The sequence below is a fragment of the Rhinolophus sinicus genome, chromosome 5, assembly GCF_057876585.1.
Source record: "Rhinolophus sinicus isolate RSI-liver-muscle chromosome 5, RSI-T2T, whole genome shotgun sequence".
Taxonomy (NCBI): domain Eukaryota; kingdom Metazoa; phylum Chordata; class Mammalia; order Chiroptera; family Rhinolophidae; genus Rhinolophus; species Rhinolophus sinicus.
The window spans coordinates 24,592,534-24,617,829 of NC_142505.1; the positions used below are offsets into that span (position 1 = coordinate 24,592,534).

Below are 25,296 nucleotides of genomic sequence, written 5' to 3' on the forward strand. Positions count from 1 at the left end.
TCTAGTTTCTATGTTTTGAGGGGAGGTTTGTTTGTCATAAGTGTTCAGAGTTCATAAACATGGGGAGAAAAAATTTATAGACTCTCCCTATCAAATTGGCATAAAACCTAAAAATAGATCACAAGAATGCAAACAGATTTGTGACAGAATTTCCTACTAGACTGTTAGAATCTCTGGCTCCTAAATAATACACATTTTAAAATGATCTTAAGTACAACCAGATATGAGATGTAGATGTAATATATCATTTTCAATGTGTATCCAATGGAATTGACATTTTAAAAGAAGAAAGGCAAACTGAGTTTAAACATTGTGTAGAAAAGTCAGTATTAATATCATGAGTCTGGTTTAATCAGTAAAAAGCAAAAAAAAAAATAAAAAAAAAAATAAAACAGTTTAGTAAAACTATATTAAAATGGTTCATTGCTTTTGGGATTGAATTATTAAATCTAAGGTACTAGAGTAAGTATAGAAACCTTTGTGGTGAGACAGTCTATAAGCAACAAAACAGTCTAGGTAATTTTCTAAAAATTAGTCTTGTACTATATTAATTAAATTTATTTTATTTCAAAGAAAAGACATGTTAAACACATACTTACCTGATTCTTTTTCCTCCCGTCTATAGCGGTCTACATCAGGGACTGGCAAACTACAACTTACAGGCCAAATCTGGCTATTGACTGTTTTAGTAAATAAAATATTACTGAAACACAGCTATGCATTTTACTGAAACACAATTCAGGTATATTGTTTGTGGTTCCCTTTGTTACAACTACAGAGTTCAATAAGGTGTTCTGGTATGCTGGAAAATGTTTTCAAATAAAATCAGTAGTAATATTGTTATTAAAAGGATAAAAAAAACTATCCCTAGGTACTCTGCTTAAAAGTAACATTTTCAATATGAAAACATATTTTCTTTAGGATTTCTTCTTTGAAAAAAAACTTTTATTTATTTTAAGTGTGTTTTTCCAGGACCCATCAGCTCAAGTCAAGTAGTTGTTTCAATCTAGTTGTGGAGGGTGCATCTCACAGTGGCCCATGTGGGGATTGAACCCGCAACCTTGTTGTTAAGAGCACCGTGCTATAACCAACTGAGTTAACCAGCCGCCCCTAGGATTTCTTTTTAATTATTAAAAAACAACAAAACTGTGTTATTTTGAATTAGGCATTTAAAATGTTTCCGGTACAGATACTAAAATTTGAATCAGAACTATTTAGAGGTGACCGACTGAATTTGTAAATCTTACTATGTAGCAGTTACAGATGCTCTTAACGTGAAACCGACCTGCATGGTGGGCCTGTTGCTGTCATTAGTGGAAGCAGGAGTTTCCAACATGCCTTATAACACAAAGAACCCTGAATACCAATCAGCACGTCCGTGTGTCTTTCCAACTGCACCACACACAAGGTTCCTCTGCCTCCCATAGCTGCATACCTAGAACAGCCTGAAGTCAAAGCCGGACATACATACCCTGGTCACTCAATGTGCTGACCATGACTGATACAGTTGAGTTTACTTCTTTCACTAAAATTGTGGAGAAAAAAATAAAACCAAAACTCAATCACTGTAACATTTTTAGGAGAAAAAAGAGGAGAGACATAAGTTCAAAAGGGATCGAACACAATGATCGGCTCAGACTTCACTTTCACTGGGCGGCTATTTTTGGAGGCACATGTTTTAATGGTTGCGTAAGGAAGGTTGTAACAGAAAGGATATCTATGAGAAAGTCATACATATCCAGCCAATATGTAAAATTATAGTGCTCCGAAATAACCGTAAAATCATCAGGCTATTTATTGACAGCTGGAGAAATTCCACATGCTAAGCGACTCAATTACAAAGAAATATTAGAGGTCTGAGATGAAAAATATACTTGAATCTGTAATTGAATTAGACAAGCCGTGCTGCTATGCTGGTCACCAGGATACAAAGCAAACGCCAGGTTACCAGAAGTGCATTTATCAGCCACAGTGATTTATTGAGTGCTTTAATAATACAAGTGTACATCAACTGATCCACAGTCAAAAGTGGCAGGTCCCTAAGAAATTTACAAGCACTTTAAGTAAATCAAAATACTTATTATTTTGTTCAATCCAACAGTCTTCTGTGTGGGGGACAGAAGGCTAGTGATAAACAGAGTCTCAGTAATGCACAGTGATTCTGATTGAAGCTTTTGTACAAAAACTTGTTCCCAGTAGCATGCACCCACCAATAAAGACTTTAGTACAAAAAATTAACCCTAAGAACTACATTTAAGTAGAAACGAGATATAATTCTGAATTCGTGTTTTCCCGAAGACCACATAAAAGAAAAAAAAAATCAAAACAAACAAAAAACAAAACCACACAGTAATACAAAGCTTTGTAAGAAAGCTCTTACTATTACAGATCCAACATTGTTTGCACTGAAAAAAAAGTTCCCAGTTTTTTTTGAGCTGGGGAAAAAAAACACCCAATCTTTCAAGTTAACAGAAATTAAAAAGGGAATAAAACGGGTGGGAGAGAAGGGAAAGCAAATGAAAAGGAGGAAGAGAAAAGAGGGAGAACGGAGTGGGGAAAGGATGACATACCATCACAAACTGTTCAAAATTTAATAAAAATAAGAACATAAGAACTGAGGTCCGGAGGGGTGGGCAGGGCTATTGATGCACTTGGTGAATGTGCTTGCACAGGTCCGGCGGGGGCGGCAGGCACGGGCCCCTATGTGGCATACCGCTTGGTCCACTGTCTGGCCATTCGATCGTGCTCCGCTCTGTTGGTCATGTACTGTGTGGCAATGCTGCCCACCAAAGGGTCAGCTGGAAAGGAAGCAGAGTCCAGGGTCAGTAAATACCAGCACCTCTTCCACTTTCAAAGTCAGGGAATAGAAGGAGTGTCTGGAAGGCTGGCCATGGCGGGCTGTGGGTGAGACGCAGAGGTGTGTGTGTGTGGGGAGGGGGGTAGTAGGAGTGAGTGGGGAGGAGGTGAGAAGCTGCTGCTCAACCTGGAACACTGTCACTTTAACAATGACCTGCAATGACCTGCCACTGACAGACCCCACTTCACACCAGCTGCTGAAGAATCATCTACCTGTGCTTTTACTGATACCTCTTCTTATATATCTGGACAAGCCTTATTTTCTCTTTGTCTCCACCACACACTTCTCACCCTCCTCCCCTTGATTTCAAATAGATATTTTACTGAGAAAATGCAGGGGCTGTGGGAGGGGACCTGCAGGGTCCTTGATGAGGTCTCTTGGGAGGAGGTTCCAATCCCCTGGCCAGCCAGCTCCTCTCCCTGGGCGTATCTCCAAGGCGGTGGCCGCACTCACATCCCTGGCTGTCTGCACTGAGGAAGCCTCAGCTGAACAGTCAAGCTGCAGCCATCAGTGAGACCCAATGACACACGGGGAGATGGTGGACTTCTTCCTCCAAATTCGGGGCTATCAAAATCCAGGCAGCTCTTTATTACAAAAATACTGACACATGTTAATAGCTACCACTCAGTGATTTACCACGTCCTAAAACTTTACAATATTAACTGAAAACTCTGAGGGAGCTGACATAGGAGGACACTGAAGCATAAGGAGGGTAAGTCACTGGCCCAAGGTTGAGCAAGGGGTGGGGCAGGGCTCTGAAATGGAGTCCACACTCTGAACTACAGGCCTTTTGGGAGATTGTTCTCTACCCAGACAGGATCAACACTGGATGGGGGAAAAAAAAAAAAAAATCAAAACAACTGGGAAAAAAAAAAAGGTTTCTGGAGACCCCAGAATCCACCCCCTACCCCTCCTTTCTCTAATTTCACTCTTTGCCTGATTTTTAAGTTCCTGTATTTTTGGTGTTGAGAACTTGGGTATATCAGAGCAAATGGATAAGAAGGAACTGAAGGGGAAAAGGCGTAAAGTAGCACAAGTTATTAATAATATTAAATGTGAAAATCAAGGTAAAGAGTACGTAAGTGTAAATGTGACTGTAGTCTAATACTACCTGTAACTTGGGAAGACTCTGGGACTCTAACCTGGTAAGATATTCATAGTCATACCTGCTCAATATTAAAGGCACAATAGAAACACCACCTTTTAATGATCTACTGAGGCCGATGATAACCAAGTCTTTGAAAGCTTTCCCAATAAGACCTTAAGTTTTAACAAACCAGCTGCTTGGATGTGTGCTAAGCTTGTTATCACTCTAGGGAGGGGGCAGTCTCTTACATCTACTTATACCACAAACAATTAACAGATTACCCAGGATATGGGTTTGTTTAGAACTTTTGCCTCAGCTTCCTCTTTATGATTCTTTCCCTTTCCTGGCTCAAACGCTGAGACCGAAACTATCACTTAAACCAGTCCAGCCAGAGTTCAAAAAGATTTAAACCAGCAATACTAAATGCAGACACAAAATACCTGGGAATTGGCCAAGATATGTTTTAAAAATGTGGTCCTTCAGTTCAGACTAAGTAATGACCTTAGAGTCTAAAAAGGGCCAAAGAAAGGTCTGAGTCACATTTCTCTACCGTTGAACAAACTCATCTTGTTCCAATTTCTGCCAGGCTAGAATGCAAAGCCTTAGGGTGAAATCTGGGCATCCTCAATAGCTTACGTCTACATCATTCAAGACAGGTGTTTAATTAAACAGACTCCATATTAGTGAAACATACTAAAGGTCCATCTGTACTCCTAATGTACTGACTGAGATGAAGGACACGCTTAATGTCAGAAGAATGACCTCTGATGTTAATGTTCTACCTCAAACTGTATCCTCACACAGTGTGAGCATACTGGGACCAGGTCTGTCGTTTCGGCTCACAGGCAGAGGGAGACAGATGAAGGATAGGGAACCGGAAGCTGTGGGGTGGGGAAAGGGGTTACATCAAGTGTTAATACTATTTCAGTGAGGGCAGAAGGGGGGGAAAAAACTCAAAAACAAAGTAGAGGGAGTACTGATAAAATTAATGCATTCTGCAAAGATATTTTGTGTTTAAGTAAACTGTACATTTCTTTCAGTTCCTTTACCTTTTCAAGTTTGATTTTAAAGAGAAATATTTTCCCATCTGTAAAATTATACATGCTAACTATAAAAACAATAATTAATAATCATCTTAAAAACTACCTCAGACAATACACGAGACAGAAGGCTGTAAGTGAAGACCATCTGTAAATTCACTGAGAGAAGCGCTGTTAACATTTTGACTTACAACTTCCTAGACTTTTCTAAATATACAATTTGAAAAACAATTAATTTAGTCTGCTTTTGTAATCTTTAAAAAAATTACTATATAATGAATAACTTTTTATAGTGATAATTACATACCTACTTCATCATTTTTAATACTCATCTGAATTAATAATCAATTTCCTGTTTAGAGGCATTTGAATTCTTTCCAATATTTTTGTTTTAATAAACAGTGCTGTGAAGAACATTATTGTGCAAGAATCTTTGAAAATTTATGCAACCCTTAAATCTGTTTAGAGTATAAATGAAGGAATAAAAGCATAACATGAAGGCATTTTAAAATCATGTTATTAATTAAATCATTCTTAACGCTAAAATGTTTTAGAAGACTGCAAGTAGCTGGATCAAAACTGCAATACACGCACAGCAAAGATCAAAACTACCCAATATCCGTGTAGGCAATGACTATCACAGTGAATTTAATGGAGTAAGACACTCTTTTTGTAGTGTGTTTATAATTATGAGTCTAAGTAAGGTAGAATCTTGTTACAGGGTGTCATATTTCATAGCTGTAGATGTTATATGAAATGACAGTCTCTAAATATAAATCGGCTGACCATATTTCTTTAATAATTTCTTTCTAAAAAAACTTCCCATCATTTTGGGGTTCTGGGTTGTTACTACTTTCCCAAGTCTTTATCAATCTTTGAGATTATCATCTATCAATCTCTCTTCTCTTTACTAAAGAAAAACCACAACGTTCATTAGTGGAAATGGGTATTTAATCTTCTACGATTTCTGCCTTTGTTTAGCAATTATTGGAATTTTTGAAAAGAGGAGCATATCTGTACCCTGCTCCTCTTACAGCACAGGGTTAGAAGACTACAAGCATTTAATTCTCCCAAATGATAGCGAGGCACGTATTAGAGGTTCCCTGAGGCAGAGGTACAGGGTTTCCAGAGTGGTCAATGGAAAATCATGGGGGTGAGTTGAGCATACAATGCCCTCCATTAACTAGACTTCTAAACCGCATTACATCATTTTTAAATAAGACTCATGCTGTCATTTTTGTTGACATAATACTACCTGACATACTAGCCTGGGTGAAAGTGTAAGACTGAAAGATTACTGATGATGGGCACCACAGCTTCCCTCATCTCCACTTCCGTCTCACCTCAGCCTCCCTACACAGTTCCAGGCACAAAGCGGTGCTGTGCAGTAAATGCTTGGGGACTGAACAACAATCAGGATTATTTGGAAGTGAGTGAAAGGTGATCTCGTACTGAGGACTCTGTACCCTCTCCCATTTTTGTTTTTGGAGATTTCCAGAAGAGAAAGGCTCAGAAAACTCCTGCATCCCTGTGTCAAGCCTTGTGTCTCCAACGGCTGGGGTTACACTGGGTACCCTGGAAGCCAAAAGGGTTTATAGCCGCGCAGGAAAGGAGGAGACAGGGAGTAAGACTAAGGGGGATGGGATGTGTCTGAATGGTAACAGGGAAGGTGAGAAAAGCCTGCCGCACTGCTGAGCTGCTGAGTGATTCTGTCTGCAAGGCCAGAGAACATCCTATCTTGATTGGTAGGTGGTATGCGAGAAATTACATGGAAAAACATTTTATGATTCCCTTTTCTTAAGAAAACATGTATATTCTTAAAGAAACAAACAAAAATAGTGCAGTATAAGAGAAAGGGGCATGGACTTTGGATCCAAACTGCCTGGATTTACATCTATGTTCTACCAATAACTGAGTCACATGGGCAAGTGAACGTCTCCATGTCTCAGTTTCCTCAACTGCAAAATGGAGACAAGAACCATAGGTTGTTATAAGAATTGAGTAAACTTTTGTGAAGCAAATACAAAATGTCTATTATTTTCTAAATGAAGACAGGCAAGTAAGTATTCATATACACCTTTTAAGAATATAAATCTGATTGTCTTCTTGACATTCTCTTCAGATAAAATCTAAATGACTTGCAGCGTCTTCAGTACGCTCTATCCTTGCACGGCTCTGCATCTGCTTTTGCTGCTTCCCGCTCATTTCTTCCATCCCAGGACCCATTCCACCTCGAGGTCACTAACCACTGTTAACGGTTTGATGCTCGTCTCTCTATATTTTGTTCTTTATTTATATTTAAATAAAATGTGCTGCAACTTGCATTTTCCTCTGTAATAATGTACTGTAGTTGTGTTTCTAAGACAGTACAAACAGATCTAGCGCATTATTTTAAATAATCACAGGGCATTTCTTTGTATAGTTATTTAGCATTCACTTTTACGTTCCCCTACGGATGCACATTTAGGTTAGATTTGATTTTTTGGCAATTAGAGCTAGTATTACAGTCTTGTATAAATCCTTGAACATGTGTTTGAGTACTTCTGGAGGGCAGATTCCTCTAAGTGTCAGTGCTGGATCAGTGAGTACACATTTTAAATTTTTGGTCAATACTGCAAAACTGCCCTTCAGTAAAAGATTGTATAATTTACTGTTTCAGGACATTCTCACCAACACTACATTACCAATCTTAAATTTTTTTTTTGTCAAGCTAACAGACAAACCACTGTCATTGTAACCACATTTAACTTGATGCCTACTGAGGTTTAGCATTTTCTCATTTTTGTTTGCCATTTATATTTCTTCTTCTGCAATTTGTTTGTTCATGTCATTTGTCCATTTTTTCTTACTAATATGAAGCAGCACTTTATATGTTATAAATATTAAACACGCACTGAAGTTCAGCTTTGGCCTCAGTATTCAGCCAAAACCCGCTTTAGTCTTTGGACGATAGAATTGACCGATTCCTCCTTGAAGTCATTTCCAGCTTTTCTCAACTTGTGGCGATCAAAGATTGTATCGGGTCCCATCATATATAATAAGCATAACACCATCACTTGGATTTACTGCTAATATCTGAATACTGGTTTTAAAAATATTGGTAAGCACTATGAATGTAATTAAGACTGAAAATCTCTTTTGGCCAAAGACAAATAATATGACATACAAGGGAAAGATTTTGAACTGCCTTCACGGGTATTCACACAAATGTTCAAAGAGCAATGGAAGAGCAGCTATCCCAGGTAGAACAAGGCTGTGGACCCAAACAGATCTTACTACTGTCCACGGCAGATACTGATTCCGACAGAAAAAGCACATGGTAACAACCAGCGTCTGCTGGCTGAGAAAGCAGCACATCCAGCGACTGTGAAGCAGCAAATTAACATACAAATATTAGAAATAAAAATGTGAGGGCCAAGATCTGCTGGAAGCTGTGCACAGTTTCTGCTGGGGTGGGGGCGCTACAGTGACAGTGCACCATGACCACCAGGGGCCCAAGGGTCAGTCTTTACCTTTCTTGTTACCACTAGAGAAAAAGGAAAGCTTATTGATCTGACAGCAAAATCTCCATTAAGACGAACCACACTGGCATAGGTAGCCAAAAAAACTCCTGCTTTTCACCAGGTGGAAACATTACTTAAGTACTGCAATGGGCAGAGGCGCCTTCTAACAGCTGGCAACACGGAGAAATTATCCTGCTAGATCATAATATCAAACTTGAAAAACAACTATGTTTTTAATAAGATTATAATATTACGATTATAATATTACTTAAATTCTTAAAAATAAAATTTCATATTTATTCTTGTATCTCAAGATGGGAACATTGAGCCTTGCCTTAGGCTGTTCACTGATTCTAAAACTGGCTCTTCAGTATTCAGCCAAAATAAATGCAGTGCCCCTTCGATGACAAAACTACTTATCTATTATGTGTGGAGGAAATATTTTCTCCCAGCGTATCATTTATCCTATAACCTAGTTTATGATGTCTCCTGCCAAACATAAGTTTAAAGATTTGAAGTAGTTAAATAAGTTGATCTTCCCTTAACATTTTCTGGTTTGATATATCATGCTTATTTACAAAGGCCCTCTCCATTCTCTCCAGTATTTTAGAAATATTCTATGTTTACTAACAGTAACTTTTACGTGCAATGCTAACTTTATCACACACAAGCTTCCTATACATATCGGGACCTCATTTTTGCACTTGATATTCTTTCAATAGGTTAATCTGTCTTTTGCATTATTTGTTCCTCCTATTTTTCTCACTAGAGTTTTATAGTATGTTTTGATTATCTGGTAAGGTAAGTTCTCATCCTTCCCCATTTCTTTCATTCACTAAAATTTTATTTGGAGAACCCTAATCCTGGTAAGGTTAACTCTTGGAGCAATTAACGCTATTTCATCCCAGAGGTATAGGAATGTCATGTCTCTTTGAAGAATGTTATCAAGATTTAGAAAATCTGAATTCCTCTAGGTCTACTAATTAAAAATCAAGTGAGTAGGTCAAAGCTAAGGTTTTGTATTTTGGAATGTGGGGAAACCAGACTGATAATTATAGGCCTGACTGAAACCAGAAAGACTGTTAAGTATCCTGAAAAGACACACACACACACACACACACACACACACACACACACACACACACACAGTATGTGGCTTATAGTAATTTAGGGAGAAAAAAATGATCATGTCCGTGATTTAAACCCAATGGTAGACTTTCTAAAACTAGATTTAAATTTGAGAGTGCTAAATGGAACTGCATACAAGCCTAGCAACGGATGCTGTTACTCCAGAATTAATAACGAACTGGCAATGCTAAAAGAGGTACTGAGTATTAAGTACTCTAAATTCTAAAAAGGCATTAATATCTTCCTCAAGACTTATTGAGAGAAGATAAGCTGGCTCTGACAGCACCAGAAAGCTACCATAAAGTGTGGAAAAGGAGAGAAAGGTTTGTGGGAACACTGAGCTGCTACCACCTTGGGAGTGTGGTGTGTGTGGTAGTGGAGCTTTCCTGCCTTCCCTCCTCCCACCCCCACAAAAACAGGGAGAAGACAACTTTTTCTTCTCACAGCTATGACAGGAGGGTACCGAGAGACTCGCTGGTAAGGACTGAGGGTGCCTGCAAGGAGATTCGAGTGTCTTCCCTGACTGGAGATTTAAACTGGACACGAGCTGCTTAGGCAGCTGACCTGCTTTGCCCCTTGACTATCTGAGTAGAGAAGGGAGCACCACAGAAGCCGTCTATCCTGCTGTCTCCTCAGTGTCCTGTCAAGAAGGCAGCTTCCCAGGGAAAGGGACCCCAGTAGCTAACAGGCTCTTAGGAGAATGCTGTGTGAGAAGGGCTGGAGCCAGCTTGCCAGCGAATTTTTTAAATTTTAGGAATTTAAACACAGTCATTATTAAAATTTAAGTATAGAAAGTTACAACTAAATAATTTATAAACAAAGTTAATAAATACTTAAAACTCATACTTTCTTAATTATTTTACCACTATTAATCCACATAGGTTTTTTTTTTTTTAAATGTCTATTCTGTTCGTATATAGAGAAAAACAGCGTGCTACTGTGCCTCTTGTCCCAATTACGCATTCAGTAAGGTCATGTATTAGCCTGAAATCGGTAAATGCTACAAATTAGGACTTGATTTATTGTTTTGTCGCCTGCAGTTAAGTGATGGAGAAAATGCTAATAATGCAGATTAAACTTAAAAGTGTGTTATTAGGCCTAGAGTCCTTACATTCTGAATAGCATAAAAACTGTAGGATATATTCTTCCAGTATTTCAAACTATTATCTGATTCAGCAGAGTTGCTCATGATAGCGACTAACAAGTTCTAACATCCGTCTTTGTTTCACTTTTGCCTTAGTTCTGAACTTAAATGAAAATATCATCCGACATTCATGTTAAAAGCTACACTCATTTGAGAGTTGCAACCATAAAATGGATATACATAAACTTTTGGCAAAAAAATCACTGAAAGTCTTCTGGGAGAATTAATTGGCTATAAGGAATTTGCATTATCGAGTACTGTATATTTTATTATCTGTAAACCATACTACACATCAGTAAAATCTGTAATAACTTATGTTTACGTGCATATATAGATACCACGACCTAACTCCTGCCCGCAGCCAATTGTTAAACATTTACTAGTATACCACCGTGGAAGGGGTTAGTCAAGGTTAAGCCAGGGCTGGATCTTCCATATCAGGGTATTGGGAAGTGAGCTCTCCAATTTACACAATGCGAAGCTGCATTTTGACACCTGTCACCCAGAAGGCATGGATGGAAGATGCTGCTTACTAAAGAAGTGGGGAGGATGGCAACTATGAGAAATTAGGCAAAGGGACACTGTTCTCATCTGTTACCTAGCCCCAACTACCTAGAAGTTAGGCCTTGAAAAGGGAGAGAAAGGAGGTATCTGAGAACCAGACCATGCTCTGTGATGGAGTGGAAGGAGGAAATTAGATTTAAATCAGGTATAAGATGGGAGTTTAAAAATGGACCATATTGATCTTCTAATAGCTGCAAGTGACCTGAATGCTAGGAGAGCTGCTAAATATTCTTAAGGGATAGAAAAGAAAGATTCAATAAAACATGGCCTAAGGCAGTGACTGGAGAAAATTAAAACCATTTGGTATTAATGCCTCCTGAGTTGAGACTGCTCAATAAACAGTAAAAATACACTGACTATAACCTGAAGTATACTGTTGATAAAATATTTTTAAAAACTTAAAAACTCATCCTATCAGCCTACATAGCGCTGCTATGTACATTAAATCAATGTGTGCTTTGAAATACAAAGTGTTCTGGTAGAATAGACTCAGCTAAAGAAAAGCACAGATGGTGCATTCCTACTGAGAAGCTATTGGATTGCAATTCCAGGCTTAGTTAGCAATAATTCCTAATGAACTCTCAGAAAATATCCTTCCAGTAGAGGACTTGTTTAAGACACCAGAGATTCACACGTGACTTTCCTTCAAATACCACTGCAAAAAGCTGTGGTTGCAGCAAGCAGGAAAGAGTCAAAGATGTCAAGATATTGAAGCTAATTTTTTTAAAAAGCAGCTTTGAGATACAATTCACATACTGTACAACTGACCCATTTAGTATGTGTCCTTCAGCGGTTTTTAGTGCATTCACAGAGTTATGCAACCATCACCACAATCCATTTTGGAATATTTTCATCATCCCCAAAGGAAACCTGTACCCATTAGCAATCACTCCCCCCACCCCCAAATCCTCCAGCAAGCACTAGGTATCCAGTAATTTACTAGCTGTCTTCTATATTTGCCTATTGTGGACATTTCATGTAAATAGAATCATACAACATGTGCTCTTTTGTGATTGGCGTAATGTTAAGGTGCAGCCATTCTGTAGCAGGCCTCAGTACACTTCACTCCTTTTTATTGCCGAGTAATAGTCTAATGTGAGATCACACCACATTATATCAATCCATTCATTAGGAGTTGGACATGGGGGTTGTTTCCTCTTTTTTGGCTATTACAAATAATGCTACTGTGAACATTTGTGCACAGGTTTTGCATGGACAGGTTTTCATTTCTCTTGGGTACACTAGTATACCTAAAAGTGGAATTGTCGCGTGGTAACTATGCTTAACCATTAAAGGAACTGCCAAAGTGCTGTCCAAAGAGGCTGCACCATCTTATATCCCGGCTAGCAATGTGTGAGGGTTCCAATTCCCCACATCTTCACCAACACGTGTCATTATCTAAGGATGCTAGAGTTTAAAGAGAAAATAGTTCATGCCCATTGGCCTATGTCGACCAAGTTTTCTTTTTTCTTTTTTTTAAAAAATATACATTCTCTACAAACATCAGTTTCTGCCAACCCTAGAAAGTAAGTTCTCTTAAATTGGGGTGTTTTTCTTCTGGTTTCTGGCTATGAGAGGCCGAAGATTATTCTGATCCTCTCTTCCCTCTACTTCCAAGCCTGATGGAAGTAAAAATGACAATAATCTAACAAGAATTATTTGTAACGCACATCTTTTCTTCAAAATAAATATTTTTTATTCCAGTTCTCAAATATAGATCACTCACTACATATTATTAATAGTATTCTAATGCAGCAATTTCCCCCTCAAATACTTTTTTTGTTCACACTCCTATTCAGTAGCTACAAGCGGGGCAGATGGTGGTTTTGAGAGTGGGTGTGAATGCAGCAGTCATGCCCTAGATCCTATCACACAGATCCATAGTCTTCCCACATCTGGGAATCTGGACTTGAGTCCAGAGATACAAGTAACCCAGCTGAGGGCCAGGCTGGACACGAATCTCAGTGGTTTCAGTTTACGAGATGGTTCTGTTTGCCTGTCCGTGCTGATAGTCTGCAGTGGAGGCAGCCTGGGAGTCACGTGCATGCTGCGCACGCTGAGGCATGACTTTTCCATCGAAAGCGCGGGCTGAGATTTGGGCTGAGGGCTTCCTCTGATCCTCTCTTCCCAAAGGGATGATGTTGAACCTTCTGCTAAGGCTGGAACACAACCATTAGCTATTATCAAGGAGGGCACGTATCACTCTGTGCTTGTTAACTACCCCTTTTCCTTGAGGGTAGGCAGTGTCTCTTTTTCAGTCTTGTAGGAGGTATCAGACTCCTGGCTAGACATCCTCCCTCCTTCCCATGCTTGAGCCTAAATGACATTTATGCCTATAGGATCAGCAGCTCTCCAAGTCACTGACTTGAGATGCTAAGCTTTTGGGCAGCCCCGGCGTCCTTTTCAAATTTTCTTGTGGTTTAATATTTAAATATCTCTGCTTTAAGTCTAAAGAAGACAATATGATCTATTTCCTATAATTGACCTCTTCCTTTGTCTTCAAGCTACCTTGCTATCTCCTTTAGTCCCTGAAGGCTTCAATTCTTATAATTCATAAAGATTCTTATATGTAGTATGTATTCGGTAGTTTTCTGTTTGACAACCTACTGCTGTTTTCCCCTTGGGTAACATGTTCTAACACCAGGCCCAACTTGGTCCACAGGTCCTGCTTCTCCCCCACTTCTGCTTTAGCCCAGCGGGCAGGTTCCATTTCTAGGATTCAAACTCTTACTGTATCCTTCTGTTATAGGTAAAGAACCACGTCGAAATAAATTCGAATGTATCATAGGTGGACATTGTGAACCTTGTGTTCCATTTTTCTGCTGGCAGAGAATGGGAGATGGGTTAGTGGGGTGACAGGAATGTTAACCTACTGGGTACCATCAACTAGTCTTGAAATGCATCCTTCTTGGTCTCCAGGATTAGCCTGGAAATTTGTGGGAGACCAGGCACAGTCAACTTCACAGTGCTACTACTGATGCTGTCATAGTGGTTAGGAAACCAAGCCCTGGGGATTCTGATTCCAAAATATTTCTTGGCCCTTTCTCTCCTCTTTCCTTCCTCTACATGGCCTCTGTCATCTCTTATCTGGCGTCTCTCTGTCTCCCAGATGAGCTAAGCTTTTTAGTCTCCAAAGACATAACCTTGTCATGCAAGGTCCCTTTTTAAAAACCTTCTATTTCTGGTCCCATCCTGTCACAGCCCCCCTCCCCCCCATGGCAAGATCAACTATGTGTAAAGATGCATTTTTTGGCTAATAGCCTGCCTGATGTTCCAGGTGCTTTTTACCCATCAAATTAGTTTTCAATATCCTAATCACACTTTTATCTTCAATAGAGGCTGTTCTAAACTTCTGCCCTCCTCTTCAGTTCTTACTGTTCATGGAGGAAACAGAATCTGTTTTCAAGAGGCAAACATGTTAATGTGAAAGAACACTGTAACATAGAACAGTATGAAACCATTGTTCAAAAGGAAAAATTCTTGATGAAAACCTTTATGCTCACTACGTGTGAAGTGTTGGTACTGAAAAAAATGCATCGATATGAACTGGTTTCCATCTCCACAGCCTCATGAGCAACAACCGCCAACAATGTGGTCAGCCTACATTGTCATTTCGACCTCCCTAGGGGGGAGACCAATTTCAGATGAGGAAGAAAATGGACACCACAGATCTTAGGAAGAGGGCTCTTAAAACACAGAAAGGAGGAAAGAAAAGAGTGGCAGAAGCACTTATCGAATTAATCTGCATACTCATTAACCCCTTTAAAATAATGCTGAATTATTTAGGCAGAATCATCCTGTCCCATAAGTGAGAGAGGAAGAAAATAAAGATCCAACTACAATTGTGGGAATTTTTCTAATCAGCATTTTAACCTGGAATTTAAGCCTTTGCAGAGGTAAGCCACCTTTTCTCTAGCCAGATGGCCCCTATGACCTCCCTAGGGTGGAAATGCCAGTCCCCTGCTTCCTGCTGCTTCCCTAAGTAGGGCTTTGATTCCTCCTAACAAGCCCTGCTGCACTTGCCTCTATGACCTGCTGACCTTTCTTACCTTAACACTTCAAGCCTCTCTCACTTTAAAAAAATGCCAGGCCGACTTTGGGACAAGAACATACATCAAAACTCTCCAACTTTTTCACACTTCACAAGAGTGTAGTAATTCAAAGTTAGGCTTCTCTCTGATTGCACAACTTTGTAAAGTAGGGGAAATTCAGCTTGGTTGCCTCCCTCCCCATTTGCCCAATTCCCTGGTGTATTTCCCCTTCTTGACACTCATATATCATTCTCTGCCAGAGGAAACGTTCATATATCTGATCATAATGTGACTGCCACCTAATGTGCCATCTTTTCCAGAGGTAGGTACATTTTCAAAGGGAACTGCAGGGATTGCATTTAGCACAAAGAAACTAAACTAACACAAAATAATTGGAACAAAAGAGTATGTGTATAGTTCTGTTTTTCGACTAGGAGGAATTTTGGGTTCTTCACATCACATGGCTGAAAGCCACCATCCACTCTGCCAGTCTAAGGACCCAGTACTGTGTCTGACACACAGCCCTATCCTTGCCGTCCCCTACTCATACGCCTGGTTTTGATTTTTACTTTCCATGTTGCTAGCTGCTTGGTCATTCTTCATGGATATTTGACCTTCACTGATGCATTAGCTTTTCAAATGACATTTTAACATTCATACTATAGTATTTTAATTCTTTCTTCAAGATACATCATTAAAAGTGAGAAAATAGGTTGTAGAAACCTGGTTTCTTGGCTGTGATCATGCAGGATATTAAAGGGTGCGAGGGACAATACTTTCTACCCTGTGAGTGATGCTGATAGAAGCTCACCCACAGTGTCTAGGACCTACCACTATATTTATTCAAGGCTGGTCAAACCATGCGATTCTTTTTGGAAACCGAAAGGCCACTCTTGATTCAGCATGAAATGGGACATGCTGAGGTCCTGGTTTTTAAATGCTTGTGTGGTGGGCAGTCATAGGTTCCCACATATCGTGCCTCATTCGGAGTATTGTTTGGAAGCTAAATTTTGGTATTAAAATTGAATATGGTAACTAGCACTAAATTATACAACCATATTTAAATTCTAAAACAGTCATTTGTATAGCAGTCTTATAAAGTTTAATTTATCCCCTTGCCTTGAAAGATTTAATGAATGCTTAAAAGAGCTCCACCTATTTTTCTGTAATTGGCTACGTTTCCAGGGTAAATATGCTGACTAGATTTGCATAGTGATTATATAGAGCTGTTTTTTTTTGGGGGGGGGGGGGCGGGAGAAGGGCGGGAGGAGAGGCAATGAATAGATTGCCCCTAAATGAGAATGTACTCACATCTATATGAATGATTATATTTTTATTTGCAAATTGGGTACTGTTTGTACCGATCATGTTTTCCTTGTTTAAATAACCATTCTTCATATACACACCCTGATTGATCTTAGGTATGATGATTTAAAAAATATACAGTTTTTTCTGTAAGGTTAAATCAACCCTCTAGACCTGTACATTAGTTTTGTTCCACTTTGTCAGAAGTCATAAGAGCCAAATTTTGGCACTGATACATGCTATATTGTTTTACTAGGTCTAGGGAAAAAAAACAAATTAAAAATGCAGCCCTATGGGTAACACACACCTCGATGATTTGTGGCAAATAAAATTAATCGAGTGAATGTCTCTTAATTTTATCTACTTGCCAACATTTCACCAACAGAATCCTTTTAGTGATGATTCTTGTTTACAGTTACCAATTTGAAGTTTACTGAATTCTTCAAAAAATTTTTATTCTTCCAGATAAAACACAAAGCTCAAAGTTTCAAAGAAAAAGTCATCAGAGGAAACAATATGACTGCTCAGGACCTCAGGAGAGACTTGCAGCTCCTCATTACTAACTAGATAGAGAGGGAGGGGCATCTCAAGACTGATACTAAATAGCTCCCCGGCCTCTAAATGAGACCACACCCACTATTTGCAGGAGCAATGACATATTTTCACTTGCAAATTAGGTCCAGAAGGTATCCATAGGGCTTTACATATTTAAATTGTTCAGTCTAGGATAATCATAAAAATCAGTAATAAATCAAAATAATTTTGGAGAACTAGTCCTATAAAGATAACAGAAGAATTAAGCATCAGCATTTAACTTCATTAGAGGTTATTTATATGTACATGCCATTGTGGTGTCAACTCATTAAATATTTTAACTGGACTTTAAAATGCTTACTGGACTGACAAGTAGATATTGCATCCTTAATTCAACATGGTAACGAAAAAAAAAGCATATATAAGCTGCTCATGGCAGGACAGATGGGGCTGCTGGTATTAGTTAAACATGACTATCTCTTATTTCTGCAGGCAGGTAATTAAATTTTGTTTAAAATCGGAAATGAAAATTAGCTTAGTAATTTAAATCTAATTCTCATTTGTACTAAGTTGAGTCTCTAGTACATGATATCTGACACAGAAAGACCCTCAGGTAATCTAGTGTGGGGTGATAGGTCATGATTAAGGCTGATTACAGGGCAGTAAAACACATTTTTAATGCTTTCCATGCCCAGTGGCTCTTTGGGATTGCCTGCCCCTGGGAGTGATGTTAAATGCTTAATAATCAAATGCACTGGATTCCTTAAAAGGTGCATGGTTGTACTACCGAGCCAAGCCTCAATTTATAATCAAATTATAACCAAAAGAAAAATGAATAATTGTTTCTCTAGGGACAACATAAGAATCAAGCTCTAGTGCTTCACTTCATTAGCTGGTTATTTTTAATCTGTCAAAACTGAAGTTATGGAGTTGCAATATCTTCAGCCCACACCTAGAGCAAATCGTTAGTGTGCTTGTGTTGACACTTCAGTTCTCTGATGATTTATTTGACTGATCTCATTAGGAAATGGTACTTAATAACCTATCATGAGAATGAAGGTGTCTATAAAAATTTGGGTTTAGCACTTGAACTGGTCAATAAATGACATTTAGATGAGCAGATTTTAGTGAACACGAGAGCTGAAACAGGGAAACCAGCATGATCATATTGGACGAGCAATATCCAGCAGATGGATGTTAGGAAATCAACTATGTCATATTCAAAAAGTTGGTACACATCATTCCTCCCATCTACTGCAATATACTACAAGTTAGATTACGTATGAAATTCTATAAATTAACCACAAGGTGAACCCGCTTTAGGGAAAAAATCTGCTGATGAGCTGTTACCTTGAACCTCCTTTTCTTGGAGACTGATTTCAGGATAGTCCAAACATTATCTGGACTCCTTTACCAGACCTGCCTTTAAATAAGTCTGAGACTCAAGCTTCACACTGAAAACATGTATGTATATACTTACAGATGTGTCTGTGTGATGTGCCTGCAAGGTACAGGTGGAGCAATAAGAAAATGAAATACTGTTTGCTTACTTGCATTTATCTGGGCTTTCACCGGGTCCTAACAGAATGAAAGGCACTAAAACAATGCACTTTTGAAGTCTGAGAATGAATGTGCAGATCAGCCATGGTAAGGCTGAGACTAGCTCAAAGTCATGGTGAAGCAACCAGGTTTTGTTAGGGCATCAAGCCTACTGGCTCTGGAGGACATATCTGATTAGATGGAACCAACCCTTGCCAGGCTACTATTGTTGACATTCTTTTGATAAAACGATCTATAATGTGACCTCAAAGGCTATCACTGCAGAGAATAATCATGAGAAATGCAGTAAGACAACCATTTTGGCATGCTCCTCTCAGACACAGACTGGCCTAGTGTGTTGATGTCAAGAGAAACAAAAAGCTAGACTGACTTTTCTAATGGAATTTGTCAGATCCCTATGAACTCCAAGGAAGGCTACTTAAGCCCCGCTTGTGGACAGGAGGGTAGAGAAATAATACAGTGACAGAGTAACTTGCTAAGAAAAAACTGAGAACTTACATTTGAAAAAGTTATGGACAAGGTCTGCTATACTCTTTATCTTTGAAAAATTGAGTGAATGATTAGGAAGCTGAATCTCAATTGTACAAACTACATTACTGATAAGTATAGAAAGAAAGAATTTTACATAACATACCAATTCTTTTTGTGCTACTTCAGAATCATAGAATATTAGCAATTGTTTTAAAATTATGTAGCACTTTTACAAGTTAATTTAAAATACAAATTTTGATGGTATAGGACAAATGCTGGATTCCTGAAATATACATGCTTAAGCCATCTGAGTTGCATAAAGGATATGCTTCTAAACCTTAAGTTTGTATGATGTATTTTAAGGGTGAATCTTGAACTTCATGTAAACTTAAGTAAGGTATATAATACTGGTTTCATCTTAAATCTAGGATCAGCTGGTTTTTAATACTGATACAGTATCAACAATTCTAATCTGCTTTCTTTTCATGTTTACTTTTGAGTCTTTTTGGGTACAGCTTTTGAGAAAGCTGCCTCATATCTAGAAACGTCCACAGAACTATTGTCAATGATTGGAAAAAAATAAGAATGGAACAGAGGCATTTAGAAAACCAAACCATTTTCTTCAGAAACAAATGTCCCATTTTAACTGGATAATGTGTAATCCACTTTAAGAGTTTTGTCAGTTTATTCGTGTAAACGGGAGGTTTAAAACCACTGACCAAAACAAAGGCCCCATGGCGGTGGCTACCAGCATACTGAAGTACTACCAGAGTACTACCAGAGTACTGAAGTACTACCAGAGTACTACTGAAATACTCTGACAAGAAACTGAAAAATACTTAGACAATGATCTGTGCTGGGAAACTGCTTTACTCCATGCTCACAAGTCATGTATCTTTGCAGTTATCCCCCTTTTTTTCCTATAAAGGTTATAGTTTATAATATCATTGATTCTTGATCTCGAATTTTGTTTTACTAAAGGGTGACCAAAAGTTTCTATTATTCCATAAAATGGAAATGTAGAGCATTTTGGGCTATATTAACAATAAAAACATGTCAAGTAATTTTTGTATTCTTATATATAGACTAACTTTATGATTGATACACAAGAGAACACTTTTTCCTCCTGAAATCGCCTTCCACTTTGATCTGTAAGATCTTAGGGTAGATTTAATCAAGGTAATTATTAATAAAAAACAAGAAAAGGTTAATTAAAATTCAGAAAATAAGTACTTTTACCTTTATACTTAAATTTTTGTATGGAAAATGCTATTAACACATTTTGAAAAATTCATTTTACTGTAGAATGACTGACTCTTATGGCAACATGTAAATATGTTGGTCGTTAACAGACTGGCTGAATATAGCGGAGAATGGAGGAAAACAGGATTCTAGAATTTTAGTCAAACTAGAGGTCAGTGTTTTCCTGGATGATTGATGACCATAGCTGCATGTTCAAAGCCTTGAATGGTAGCTGAAGAGTATTTCAGACTGTGCTTGCATTCATGTGGTGAAAACTGATGGCAAGAAGAGGTCAGCTACTAACACTGATGCCACAAAACCTTACATTCTTAAAAGTTCAAAAGTACAGTTTGTAAAAAAATCATTATAAAATAAGAAACAGGGACCAGACTGTATTCATGATGAAGAGAACCAGGACGGCTGCCCGTGCAGACCCTGAGCTGCAGAGGGGGGTGCACACAGATGGCTGTCCTCCCTGTACCGCCTCCTAACTTCTTAGTTCTTGGAAGTGCACAATGTTTAAACCCCCAAACTTGTCCTTGGTGACTTTCCTTGTTAGGCCCTCTTTACCTAGTGCCTCGAGAATAGTGACATCTTAATTCAGTTAAACAGATGTTTACCATGAGCCTGTTACAATGCTGCACACCTTGCCAGCAGTAAGCAAGATGAAGAAGATCAATTCCTCCCCTTATGTCTAAAATCTGGGCTAAAACAAACACCAGACCGTCCTTTGAAGCCAGTGAATAGTGTTGGGTCCTAAATGAATTCAGGAAATACAGGTCTAGTCAACACTCACAGTGCCTAAGAATTGGTATATGATGCAGAGTATTTTTACCAACATTCATATGGAAACTACATACACCCTGTGTTAGCTTGCTTGGGCTGTCAAAACAAATTACCACAGACTGGGTGGCTTAAACTTATTTCTCACAGTTCTGGAGGCTGGGAAGCTGAAGACGAAGGTGTAGGCCAATTTGTTTTCTAGTGAGGGCTCTCTTCCTGGCTTGCGACAGACACCTTCTCTCTGTGTTGTCACGTGCCAGGGAGAGCGAGAGAACGCGAACTCTGGTGTCTCTTCCTAAAGGACACTAGCCCTATTGGATCAGGGCCCCACCCTTATGACCTCATTTAACCTTAATTACCTCCTTATAGACCCTATCTCCAAATATAGTCACATTGGGGGATTAGGGCTTCACACAGAATTTTGGGGGAACACAGTTCACATAGCACACCCTTAGAGGCTGTGCTTCCTGCACCTAAGGACCACTTAGAACAAGCCATACTTCACATCTCCATCATCCTCTCCCAACATGCAAGCCCTCCAGTCGTCCTTCTCACATTCTCATCCCTGCATTCCTTTGTCCTCTACTCCCTCAGGACAGTCCTCTCCCAGACACCTGGCCTTGCTAACCACATCATGCTTGCCAAGCTCCAATGAGGCAACATACGATTTCTGTACTCCCCCTGTGTCTGACTCACCCTCTATGAGATTGCAAATGGCTAGAAGAATATTTCCAGCAGCAGAGGGAGCAGCAGTGGGGGTGGTGCCTGTAGCCCCTGTAGAATCCCCTGTAGTGCCTACTACAGTTCCTTCCAACTTCTGGCACTAAGAATAAATATCTGTTGAACTGAGTGCCTGAGGATTCTCGAAAATTATAGTAATTAGTAATAATTGCAGTGGCTATTTATTAATAGGCCAATTTTAAATGACTACTTTAGTAGTGAACAGGAAAATTATTTTACATTCAGAAATCTGTGATAATAGTTTGTGTGACGGGGAGTATATAAATGGAATACTGTTAAAATTAGATTGGGGTAGATGAAGAATAATTTGAAAAGATTGCCTACCCCTGGTTATATGTGCACAGAGAGACTTGCTGAGTGCTGTTACAAATGCTAAGAGCAAGCAAGATATCCTATAGCTAGAGGTACCTTGGAAAAGCTACTGGAACCCTGGAATCACCAATGTCAAGAACGGCAGATATACTACTGAACAGAAAACAATGGATGCAACACGGAATGCATGCAGGGAGTATTTATACATCACTCCTGTCTGTATAAAGGTTCTGAGGTACTTCAGAACTACAAAGGTAGCTTACTTCACCTCACCCCAAATTGGCCAATCCTAAAGCCACAATTAAAACTGTGTTCCTGCAGGAGATTTTGAATGTGATGCATGCATTTTATAATGCGCACGTGAGTGAGCTACAATGGACTTTGGTAATGAATAAATCACTTAATAACAATGTCATGTTTGAGGGTGATTTTTCTCAAATCAGCTTCTGCAATCTTGCCCACAAAGAACTCTCCTCTTTTCATGCTCTCTTTGTACAGATTGCTAGGGTCCTCTGAAAAGGGGGATCTAGGAGACAAGGCACCTTTGTTTGGGGCAGATGGAAAAGTGGTGGAGAGTGCTGTAAAAATTTCACCTCTTGGGTCTAATGTGTGCTTGGCTATTACAAACCCACTCTGGTGAGGGAGTCTGATGGCTGAGAAAGAGCTGAGTTACTGCTGTATCATGCCCCCATCCTACCCCCTACCTCCAGAGTTAACTGTTGTGAGTTCCCTACCCAGCCCAAGGGCCAGATGCTGAAGAAATGCTAATAAAAGCATTCTGGGCTCCCTAAGAGGGAGCACCTTGCATCGCTGCCGAGGACTGTGTGGGTGGTGAGTGGTTTCTAACTGCAGGATGTCCTGGCAGAGCAGGCAGCCTGAGGCAGAAGGCTTGCATCATCAGTCACTGGCCCTCACGGCAAACACAAGCTCTGGTTTTGAGTGAGGATCCGCCTCCTGTCAGACTCTTGTTCTTTAGTCTCAACAGCCAGGACTGTGAGCTAAGTGTTTCAACTACCCCCTCCTTCCTGCTCTGGCCTTGGGCCTGAACCGGAGCTTGGTAAATGTCTGCTGAACCACCAAGAAACTGAGCTTAAGGCATGAGGGTGGTGCCTGTGCACAAAAGCAACGTCCCAGCTGTGTCACACAGAGACCCTGGTTGGGGCAGTGTGACCCAGATGTTAACATCTCATGCTTTGGAGTCCAACTCCTGGAACATAAATCCTAGTTCTGACCCTGACCCGGTCAAATTACTTCACCTCTCTGAGCCTGTTTTCCTCATGGCAATAAGTAGATAGCAGTAGTGCCCACCCCATAGGGTGGCTGAGAGGATTAAATGAGAAAACGAATGAGAAGCACTGAATACAGTGCCTGGTACTCAGTAGGCTCACAATCGGCCGGCTGTTGCTGGTATGACCACATTCACGACCACCACCACCGCAAACCTGGCAGAATCAGAGGAGACAAGTCCTCAGTGAGTCCTTACCCTCACTGCTGCCTGGCTGCTGGCTTCATTCTGCTGTGGCGGAAAGGGCTTGCTTCTTCACATTCCTGCCCTGGCTTCCCCAGCTCCAACTGTCACTCAACAGGCTAACCTTTACGTTAAGCTGTTTGGTGTCTCTAGGGGAGCTGCATTTAGAAAGTGGATGGTGATTCTTTACATTTTTTTTACTGCAGCAAAATGCGAGTAACATAAAATTTACCATTTTACCCATTTTTGAGTGTACAAGGCAGTGGCATTAAGTATATTCAAGCTGTTGTTGGATGGTAATTTCTTGCAGTGCAATGATTTTTGACTTCCCCAGGAACAACTTTCAGGACATTTCTTTTCCCCCTCGTCTAGTGATGACTTTGAGAGTGACCAGGGGCCTCCTGAGTGACGGAGGCCTAAGGACTTGCTTCGGTTCAGGTACTAGACCACATGTGGCTTCCACACCTTGGTACTAACCAAGGTTCACTAAGATCTGGGTCTAAGTTTCTTCCCATCATAAAAACTTTTATTTTCAGGGTCAGTGAAATCATTAGTGGCTGGTGAGAACCCAACTGTGGTCATGTGGATACATAATTAAGACAAGAAGTCAGACCTTATTTTCATCTCCCAGGCTACAAATAGAAAATGTACACTGTAAACAGATTTTCAGGGGGTGGGATGACAGCATGGAGATAATTATGTTAAAACTAATTTGACTCCTTAAGTTGCATAACACCTACTACTTCTATAACTATTTAAAGAATATTAGAATAAAAAAAAGAATATTAGACTAGAGTGCATTTAAGAAGAAAACGTCACAGCAATTTAAGAATTACCTCTTGATGTTAAAAAAATTTTTCCCATCCTATCTTCTGGTTGATTACTACAATGGCAATGTATGTCATTGGGGCGATATATTAAAATAGACATATACACACATTTTTTAAAGTAAAAATTAAAACTTCTCAAAAAGCATTCTAATGATCTATTAGGAAGACCACAAAAGAAACAAGAAGGTGACTTTTTTTTCCTGATGCCTAGATGGAAGATGACACCTGTTCCTATGCTTTCTTGTTCTCAAGAGAGTAGCGCTAGGAAATCACCCTGTTAACTGCAAGGAATAGCTGAAGCAGTATTTCTGTACTCAAACCCCTTGAGAAAAGTAAAAATTAATTTTCTTGTATTTCTGAAAAATGTTATTTTCAGTTCCTAATGAGTTCTAATTCTCTGTAAATTTAACATAGTACAAATAAGCAGTAAATACACATTATTAATTACTCATAAAAAAGATGAAATTCCTCAAGACAAAGAGGGAAACTTCAGAATTTTAGGGAGGACTAATGTGAATGGAAACAGATTGATGCTTTAAAATTAAAGGGGTACAGAGAATGCTTACAAGTATAGTCTGGTAACAACTTACAGCAAGTTTGAATAGTATCGCTATTTGCACATTTCTGCTACAGCCAAATTAAGTTTCTGCCCAGTTAACATGTAATATTTTCATTCTAATTAAGCAAAAGATATCT

General features: G+C 39.3%; 1 protein-coding gene across 2 annotated transcripts in view; it reads right to left on the reverse strand.

The window, feature by feature from the left end:
- Positions 1-1,954: 1,954 nt before the first annotated feature.
- LOC109458844 (ubiquitin-conjugating enzyme E2 E2) overlaps positions 1,955-25,296 on the reverse strand; it is a 292,901-nt gene continuing 269,559 nt past the window's right edge. For both annotated transcript variants that reach the window (XM_074312784.2, XM_074312785.2), the window contains exon 6: positions 1,955-2,798. In XM_074312784.2, coding sequence (XP_074168885.1) covers positions 2,701-2,798 — 98 coding nt within the window. In that variant the 3' untranslated portion in view covers positions 1,955-2,700. The remainder of the gene's footprint in view (positions 2,799-25,296) is intronic.